At 42.4% G+C, this 9,765-nt stretch overlaps 1 protein-coding gene across 1 annotated transcript; it reads left to right on the top strand.

Annotated features, from left to right (window-relative positions):
• The first annotated feature begins 1,249 nt into the window (after nt 1-1,249).
• Nucleotides 1,250-6,883, top strand: LOC121660352 (guanylyl cyclase-activating protein 1-like). Its single transcript, XM_042019695.1, has 3 exons — nt 1,250-1,802; nt 3,472-3,562; nt 4,536-6,883. Exons 1-3 carry the CDS (start codon nt 1,671-1,673, stop codon nt 4,661-4,663), a joined length of 351 nt encoding a protein of 116 aa, XP_041875629.1. The 5' UTR covers nt 1,250-1,670; the 3' UTR covers nt 4,664-6,883.
• Nucleotides 6,884-9,765: the final 2,882 nt, after the last annotated feature.

Genomic DNA, 9,765 nt, shown 5'->3' with positions numbered 1-9,765 from the left:
GAGGCATGGAATGGTCTGGGTGGAAGGGACTCTTAACGACCACCTAGTGCCATCCCTGTCATGGGCAGGGACACCTTCCACTATTCCAGGGTGCTCCAAGCCCCGTCCAGCCTGGCCTTGAACACTTGCAGGGATCCAGGGGCAGCCACAGCTTCCCTGAGCAACCTGTGCCAGGGCCTCCCCACCCTCCCAGTCAGAAATTCCTTCCTAACACCTCATCTAAACCTGCCCACCTTCAGCTTAAGGCCATTTTTCCTGTGTCCTATCACTCACTACATGCTCTCGTCCAAAGTACCCTTCCAGCCTTTTTCTAAGCCCCCTTTAAGTACTGGAAGGGGCACCAAAGTCTCCCTGGAACCTTCTGTTCTCCAGGCTGACCAGCCATAACTCAGCCTGTCATGCCCTTCTTCCCACCCTGAATGAGTATTTAAAATGTTGTGATCCTTGCTGTAAAACAGCGGTGCTCTGCTAGTTCACCTACATTCACCTTTTACATGTGTTTATTTACATCCATTTCAGAAAGGCATCTGACTTTGATTAAATACCTTAATAATTGAAAGTTTCATTTTTTTTGCTCTGTAATTTCTTGAAGTAGTTATTCGGAATCTTTGACCTAGATACGTTTTATTTGTAGTTTGTTTTTAACCACTTCAAATTTTAGCCAGCAGAAGTCTAGGGCCGATGAACCTTTACTATCTGGCATTTTCCTTGCAGAAGAAACAAGAGCTTTGTGAGTTTCTTTGTAGATTCAAGAAATGTAATATTAAAAATCTAAATACTGAACTTTTTTTCAGTGGTCAAATCACGCTCTGTGTATTTTTAAAAATATCCCCAGTCACTTTATTTTCCACAAAATGGAGAAGAGATCTACAGTTTAGTGGAACAGCATAGTTTCCCACAAAGGCAGAGCACACTAGTATTAAAATGCCCTAGGGTATATTACTGTGTCCCGCAGCCATAGAGAGGAGGAGAGAAGATCCAGCAGGCAGGAATTGTGCAGCAAGATTGATCTATTTATTTATTTTACAAACTCTTTTATAGACTTTTTTCTTCATAGTCTAATTGAACAAGGATCAGCCACCCCTTGGGGGTGATTGGCTAAAATCCCAAAACATCCATTGTCAAAATATTTTTCTACTATAGTAGAACTATAAACAAGACTTCTCAAGGTTGCAGGTGTTTCATTGTTTACAGAACTCTGCTACTTCTTCCGTGAGAGAGAAAAGTCTCTCACGGACTTAGAAAATAGCAAGAAAATCCTTGCTAGCAGCATTTTTGTATCCACACACAAGTACAGAAAACTTGCAGACCATGGGCTGGGCTCAACATTCTCTCCCAGCAGGCCAAAGGCAGTCAGCTTTGGTGAACAGAGGGGACTTTGTTCACACTGAAAAGGAGTGTTCCCTCACTGAAGGGGGTGAGCAGAGGGGAGCCTAGACATGTAATAGATGATAACTTTAGGAAGGTATTTAGTGGCCAGAGAAATAACATGTGTCTGTGTGCTAAGGATTTTTCCTAAGTCCAAGTCTCTGTGCCATTTGTTGGCCTTTCTCTTTCAGTTGTGAATCTAAGGAGCAATAAGGTGGAACAACTCCAGAGCAGTAACTTCCTCAGTCTATTCCTGTCACAATTTGTTGGTTTTTTTCCCACAGGATGGGTATATTGACTTCATGGAATATGTGGCTGCCCTCAGCCTCGTTCTACGAGGGAAGATGGAGCAGAAATTGCGGTGGTATTTCAAGCTCTATGATGTAGATGGCAATGGCTGCATTGACCGACATGAACTGCTCAACATCATTAAGGTGAATCTCCAGGGGTCTGTGTCCTTGCCTCTTTCGTTAAAGACAAATCACACAAGTAAGACTTTTGCTGTTCCCATATGCATGATCATGGATGAGAGCTTTAACGTCATTCCTTCTCTGAGCAGAATTCCCCGCCACCATATAATGCAATAAGCAGACTCGACAGACTCTTCTTTATCACCATAGCTTATGTTACAGCATAGCTAACCGTAAAATTGTTTTAGCTTCCTATGACCTAAATTGCACTTTCCAAGGTTTCAGAGTCTGTGACTGTCAGTTGCTATCTCTGCAATGTGTCCTTCCTATGTCCTTTTCCCCATGAGAAGTTGGAGAGCTACTCCCAGTTTTCTTTTTAGAATCAACTCCTAAATATCAGCATAATAAAACATTTCTGACTCCGGTGAGTAGCCTGAAGAAGAATGATTGAGAATGGAAAGGTTTGTATGCAAATAGCTATTGTGGATGGGGTTGGGATTACGGGCATAAAGATCACTATAAATATCTCAAAATGAATTATGCTCCAAATTCAGATTATTTTCCAGATAACGGGAAATTACCAAGATGCAGGCAAGATTCAATGACCCTAAATAAATTACATTTCTGAATAAGAAATGTCATAAAATTGATTTGATAAAGCACTAATAAGATGTTAATAATGCATTCTGATCTATATAAAAATTTTAGAGCTGGATATCAAAGAGACCTGGCCAAAATCAATAACTGTAGTAACATACAGCCTCCTCCTAGTAGCTTGCAATAGAAATAGACATTACAGTGAAGCAACAGATAGCAATAGTTAACACAGAGCTCTTGACAAACAAGTCTGGTGGGCAACAACTGGTGGCAAGAAATGTATTGCCCTTTGAATTTTGTGGGTATAGTTCAGTGTCTTTTTTGGTAACCTTATGTGGTGATTCTCAGGAAGTTGCTGAGATGATACTTAGTTTTAGTAAAATAGCATTTGAAAAAGAACGAAGAAAATTACCAAATATCAAAAGGTAAAAACTAGAAAATGAATAGTCTTAGTATAAAGGCTCTGGAGTCACATATTTCATGGACATCCTTAAACAAAGGAAATAATTAGCATTGAAAGAAAAGAGAACCCTGCACTGTGTAGTAATGAATAAGGAGAATTGTAGCAAACAAAAGTGGATAATGCTTAAAGTTTCTCAAGATGAAAATGAATTTTCTGTGAGCTCTAGGGAGAAGCCAGACACACAGGAAGCAGTATATAAATGGAAATTGTGAAAGTAAGAATAGAAATAAATGACCACAGCGTATAACAAGGGAATTTCATAATGTCAAATGTGGAGGGTGTTTGACAGTGTTTCTGAGGCTTGGTGGACCATAGGGTCACAAAGTGGGCCAAAGTGGATCAATTAGCTGGATTCTGATTCTGCCATTTCTGCAGCACCTAAACTGTACCTAAGCAGAATTAGGCCAATCCTCTGGGTTTTGCTGCTTATTCCATGCTCCAGAGCCACACTCCCTTTGCACCCTTCAGTGCCATCCATAAGGCCTGATGATTTGTGCTTTGTTTTCCTATGATGCTTATTCATTTGTATGGGGAAGGTACCAAGCATGACTGTCTTATTCTGAATCTATGCTGACCTGTGTAATCAGTCTGGGAGTCATTAGGCAGCTTCTTGTTCTTGCTCCTTTATTTTAGGCTATTCGAGCTATTAATGGTGGTGACCATGAAACTAGTGCAGAAGAGTTCACCAGCCGAGTCTTTGACAGGATTGATGTAAACGGCGACGGTAAGATTCCTGCCTTTGTCATCCAGCTCAGTCAGTCTCTGTTCTACAGAGTAACATCCATTTCTTCCTTATTTGATTGAACTTTAGGCCTCTTCATTTCATATTTTCTTTCTGTTTGCATTCTCAGCCAGTAATGCATTCTCCATGGACCAAAAAGGATTTTTCTTCTGGCATTATACATAATCAGTGTGACAGGATTTGTTCCCTCTACTGAGTCAGCTTGTTCTATTCACATGAGTTTGGTAGTGGGGTTCTGGAGTGGTGTTTTGTTTTCCTTTTTCTATGTTGCTGTGTAGCTCATGCCAGTTAGAAGTGGGAAATAGTAACAAATAGCCCCAGCTGCTCCTAAGTATTTCAGAATGGAAAGGAAGAACTGGAATTTAATGTTGAAGTTCACAGTTTCTTCACTGGGTCTGCTGCAGGCAGTACAGCAGGAACATTAAGTGCTCAGTCAAAAGTTGGTCAATGTCACTGTGGTCCCTGTATGTCCCCAAGAGGTATCTCTTTCCTTGCTACTTCAGGTGCTCACTACTTTCTGACAGGCTCTTTTGTTATTCCAGAATAACTCTGCTGAGCTGCTTCCCTGCACAAGGGCTTTTTGGCCTAGGTCAGAAAAATCTGTTTCTGCCTGTCACAGCCTCTGTCAGTTGCTTTATCCTTGAAAACCAGCAAGCATAGAGCAGGTTTTTACTATGACAGGTTGAGCCAAAAAGGATGCTATGATCCCACTCCTTAGCTACCCACATGTATCATTCTTTCTTATGTGCCACTTCCCTTGTATGGGGAAAAAAAGGAAGCTGGTTTTGTCTAGATACTGGGGATGTTTCATAAAAGCTTAAGAAGACTCTCTGAGGTCTTTAGAACAGTGCTTCAGAACAGTGCCTATACAGTAAGTGGTCTCTCAAGTTAGACTACTGTACTCCTTTTTCTGTCAGATGTGGATTCTGATGCCTTTTATTTGTGTCTGACACAGGTGAACTTTCTCTGGATGAATTTGTGGAGGGAGCAAGGAAAGATGAGGAGTTCATGGAGGTTATGATAAAAAGTTTGGACCTGTCACACATTGTGGCCATGATAAACAACCGTCGGCATAGTGTATAAATCAAGCTGGGAAAAAACGCTTTGCCAATAGACAGAAGGATGTAGAAACACAAGGAAGGAATGACAGCATGTTTTTTAAAAAAAACAAAATTTCCATAAACATGAATATGGAAGTAGGAACAGAAAGACACTGCTGTATTTGTGTATCTGAGTGCATGTTCCTGTACAAATACTCAAGCTTAGCCACATAAATGCAGGGCAGGTTCAGAAAAACTGGATCTGGATGGCAGTATTTGACTTCTCTTTCTAAAATTTAAAGGCCAAATTTCAGGGAACAAATTTCCTTTTTATTCTGTGTCTCAGATTGTCACTTTGAAATGGACTAAAAATAACACCAAGTTTGTACAGAGCACTAGCAGAACTGGGTGGTGGAGTGCATAGGAAATATTCTGACATACAGAAGAAGAGTTTCAAACTGTTATTAGTGTAGAGAACTATCAAAAGAATGTAACTTGCACTGTTCTTGTCATGGTATTGGTTCATAAGCACCAGCATGGTTGTCCATACCAGATGTGCTTGGACTTGGTAGTCTCTACAGAAGCAGCTTTAGTCATAAGGTCACAAGAACTGAAAGAAAAACCAGTCTGATAGTGACAAATCTGTCTCCAGCTGCAGCTGTTCAAGCTTTCTGTGATCAAAGAACTCTAGCAAACAAGTCAACAGTTTGGAGCAGCTTCTGTAACCAGAGAAAATACGCTACTCTGTTTCCCAAAGCAGAAGAATCACTTGAGAGATCAAATCTTTTATATACTCATTGTCCTACTTATTCTCCTCTCATACAACTGAGTCTCTGGGAATGTTCAAGGCCACATTGAACAAGGCTTGGAGTAACCTGATCTAGCCCCATGGCATGGGGCTGTAACAAGATGATCTTTGAGGTCCCTTCCTACGCAAACCATTCTGTGACTCTATGATAAATGAAATATTTGAAGATGATCCTAATATTATTGCCCTCACACATCCTTTATTGGTCTTTCTTTTTGTTCTTGAGGAGACAATCTAATCAAAAGAAACAACTCACCAAGGTGACTTGTGAATTGTGCTGTTCATGTGAATGCTGGAATGAAGCTGATACTCTAGAGAGTGCTGCTGTAAATGACTCTGATTTTGTACACGATGGGAAGAGTGATGCAGCATGGAGAGAAACCCAGCAAACTGTGTCTTGTTCACTGTTCATTAGATAAGGTCATGATCAGAAGCTCTTTTGAATCTGGGGAGAGAACCAGAAGGAAAGAAGAATGCAGGAAAAGTTCAACAGAGTGCCTATGCATAGTTGGCATGTTTTTCCTGTGCAGGAGGAAGAACTTGCAGACCTGCAACAAAACTTTATATTGGACTTATTCTTGCTTATATTTAGGTTTCCGTGAAGTTGATATGTGTATTGGTTTGCATGGCAAGGTTTTGGTAGCAGGGAGGCTACAGGAGTGGCTTCTTTGAGAAGCTGCTGGAAGCTTCCCCCATGTCTGGCAGACGCAATGCCAGCCGGCTCCAAGACCTTCAGCCATGGCAGTTATCCTCCGGGATATAACGTTATACGTTATCCTCTGGGATAACGTATTTAAGAAGGCAAAGTTATTGGGCAGAACCAATTGCAGTCAGGGAAGTGAGGAGTGAGAGTATGTGAGAGAAACAGCTCTACAGACACCAAAGTCAGCTAAGAAGGAGGGAGAGGATGTGTTTCAGGTACTGGAGCTGAGATTTCCCTGCAGCCCATGATGCAGCCCATAGCGAAGCAGGTTGTCCTCCTGGAGCGCATGGAGGTCCACAGAGGGAAGCAGAAGTCCACCTGCAGCCTGTAGAAGAGCCCCATGTTGGAGCAGGTCCTGGAAGGACCTGTGGGCCTGTGGAGAGAAGAGCAGGTTTCCTGGTAGGACTTCTGACCCCATAGGGGACCCACTTTAGAGCTGTTCGTGAAGGACTGACCTCATGGAAGGACCCATGCTGGAGCAGTTCCTGAAGGACTGACCCCAGGGAAGGCACCTCATAGAGGAGCAGCTCATGAAGAACCACAGCCCATGAGAAGGACTCATATTGGAGAAGTTCATGGAGAACTATCTCCTGTAGGAAGGACCTCATGCTGCAGCAGTGCAAGGACTCCTCTTCCTGAGGGGCAAGCAGTGGCATGAACTGACCGTAAGCTTTGTTCTCATCTACCTGCACTGCTGGTGGGGAGGACGGAGAGAATCGTGAATAAAGTCAATGCTGGAAAGGAGAAAGGAATGGGGGGAAGGTGTTTTAAAGATTTGGTTTACTTCTCATTATCCTACTCTGATTTTGATTTGTAATAAATTCAGTTAATTTCTCCCTTTTTTCTCTGTGACGGTAATTGGTGAGTGATGTCTGCCTGTCCTTATATCAGCTCATGAGCTTTTGTTGTATTTTATCCAGCTGAGGAGGGAACTGATTGATAGAGAGGCTTTGGTGGGCACCTGGCATCCAGCCACGGTCAACCCACCACAATAGTATTCAAAACAAAGTGTCTTGCCTTTCACTGAAGTCAAGGGAGATTTAGTAAGTACTGTCATTGGAGTGATCATGCTTAGAGTAGCCACCAACATTTTTCTAGGCAGGCTCATGCTCCAGGTCCCACTGGCATGTGTGTGTCTGCAGTCTTAGAGCTTCTGCAAGGAATTACAGCCTGGTGGTTGGCAAACTGTCACATGAGAAGGGAAGATTTCCTTGACACTTAGTATTTAATTTGTCTGTCAGTGCCCCAGGAAAGCTGAGACCCTTGTGCCCGACCAGTCTGTCAGCGTCCTGTTACAGGGATCCTTCACTGAGCAGTCATGCTGGATTGGAGGGAAATTTGACTGACACTCAGGGAAATATGCCAACAGCATAAGGGAGACCCCTGAGCAGGTCTTCCCACTTTATGACCCCTCAGTGGGACTTCCTATTTGAGTACGTTACCTGCTGCTGGCAACTGCTAGCATCTGTGAAGGAGTCACACTAACAGTTTATGGAATTACACTCTTTATTAATAAAAAATTGTGACAGGTTAAGGTTCAGGGATTATTGGTGATGATATCTGTTGGTGATAGTATTTGACTGCAAAAACTTACTCAAAGCAATATACAGACAAGCTGTAGTCCCCACTAAAAATGTTCAGCAGGCAGAGTGCATTTCTAACCCAACAGGCGTCCCCTATGGGGGAGAAGACAGGTTCAGCCCCTTGACTGATCGCAGCAGTTATGATGGAGCCCTCCTTAACTTTTCCTTCATTCTTCGCTTACTTTTATACTATTTCTTTATATTTAGGTGAAGCTTGAGTGATTCTAGTCATGCATACTTTTGGCTACTGATTGGTGTAAAATTATCTAACTTCATTTTTAAAGATACAGTCAAAAAAAATATAGAGCATGTGCCCAGTGAGAGGTGGTCATACCTTGGAGGCAGGTAACTTTGGGATGGAGGTGTGCATTAATATTACAATTAGGCTATAATGAACCACGTTAATCCAAGGAGAGTGATTTTGCCACAGTTGCTGGCTTGGCAGCAAGACATCTCCTCTCTCCCTTGGCTGAGAGCTGCTATGCAGTTTATCAGCTTCAAAGTACCACCAAGTTGCTGCCCCTGCAAGGATTTCAGCAGAGCCTTGTTGTGGTGTCTCCACTCCACTCCACCCGCCTTCAGCAGATGCTTATGGTTGTATGGGGAATCATCATGGAGCATGCCAACCAAGTTCCATCCTGAGAACAGCAGCTGTATTTTACCCTAAAATTTCTGTCCCATTATAACCCCTGTTAGGATATGAATATAAGTTCTCAGTTTCCTCCGATTTTACCCCCAAGCATCTTTCCACACAAACATTGCTCCACTCTCCAGAGGATGACTGCGAGCAGATGTGAGCCCTGGTGTCCCTTTGGACTGAGGAAGGTGGAGTTTTTTCCCCAAGTCTCTTTTGAACCTGTTCTGCACCTGTTATAAGTCCTCAGTCTCCTGCAATTTTGTGGGTCATCCACATGTAAAATGGCTTTTTTATTATCATCTGATATACAGAAAAACACCCCTATTTTTAGTTCTTCACTATTTAGTGAAGAGTTTTTGTCAGTGCCTCTGATGTATTAAAGAAATCACAAAGAAGTTGTAGCTGTCAGCAGTGTTGCAGCAAGCTGCTACACACACTGTACGGAATCTTCTTGATGAACATAAAGGAAAAGGGCATGTACACAGTACATTCTCAATAATAATCCTGAATATTTGTGAGTGGAGTTTAATTTATTATTTAATTGGCATTAAAGAAAACTTACTTAGCTGTCATTGCTGCCGATGATGAAACATTTCCCAGCTAAGATGCAGTGATGACATTTGTAACAGTGTCGTGATAGCATGATGTGGGGGCGTTTTTTGTCTAAGTTGCAGATGGGTGTTTTGTTCTTAATGTTTCAGTTCTTCTGTAACTGAACAACGTCACTGGCTTTTGGCTCTGGGGATAGCATGTTCTTTGAGAAACCATTCCAGCAGTACATATGCCTTTGTAAGAAGCTGTGAGGAGGGATACTAGGAAGAGGGAGAGGAGATCTCTGTAAAGGGGAGTGTCACGGTTTAGGAATGTCTTGTGGTTTTAAGAAACATCACACAATTGCTCACTCAATGCCCTCTCTCTTCCCCCTCCACCCAAGTGGAATGGGGAGGAGAGTTGAAGTAAAACTTGTATGTTGAGATAAGAACAGTTTGATAATTGAAAATAAAGTAAAATACAATAATATTGGTTAATAATAATAGTAATAGAAAAAAACAAGTGACGCAATTACTCGACACCCACTGACCAATGCCAGACCCTCCCTTCTGGAACCCATATCAGCTGCCCTTCTGGGTAACTCCCTCCAGCTTATGTACTCGGTATGGCATTCTATGCTGAGGAATATCCCTTTGGTCAGTTCGAGTCACCTGTCCTGTTCCCTCCCTGTTTCCTTTGTGAACCTCCTCAGAGGTAGAGCATGAGGAGAGAGTAATAGATTGAGCTGCCTATGGATTTTGTGGAGGAAAACAGTCTACACCGGGGATGAGGCTGTTTTGAGATGTATAAAAAGAGCTACTCTCCACCAGCCCCATTGCTTGTGAGCCCCCCACTTGCAAGGCACTGTGCTTTTTTTTTTTAA

This window comes from Corvus kubaryi, unplaced genomic scaffold, assembly GCF_017639235.1.
Source record: "Corvus kubaryi isolate FWS band 111438036 unplaced genomic scaffold, C.kubaryi_AGA036_p1.0 30661, whole genome shotgun sequence".
Taxonomy (NCBI): domain Eukaryota; kingdom Metazoa; phylum Chordata; class Aves; order Passeriformes; family Corvidae; genus Corvus; species Corvus kubaryi.
This window is presented reverse-complemented; position numbering and strand designations above follow the sequence as displayed.

Coding starts and splice junctions, on each gene's coding strand:
- LOC121660352 (XM_042019695.1), top strand. CDS start 1,671: ATGGAATATGTGGCTGCCCTCAGCCTCGTTCTACGAGGGAAGATGGAG. Junction 1,803..3,471: donor AACTGCTCAACATCATTAAG/GTGAATCTCCAG, acceptor CCTTTATTTTAG/GCTATTCGAGCTATTAATGG. Junction 3,563..4,535: donor GATTGATGTAAACGGCGACG/GTAAGATTCCTG, acceptor TGTCTGACACAG/GTGAACTTTCTCTGGATGAA.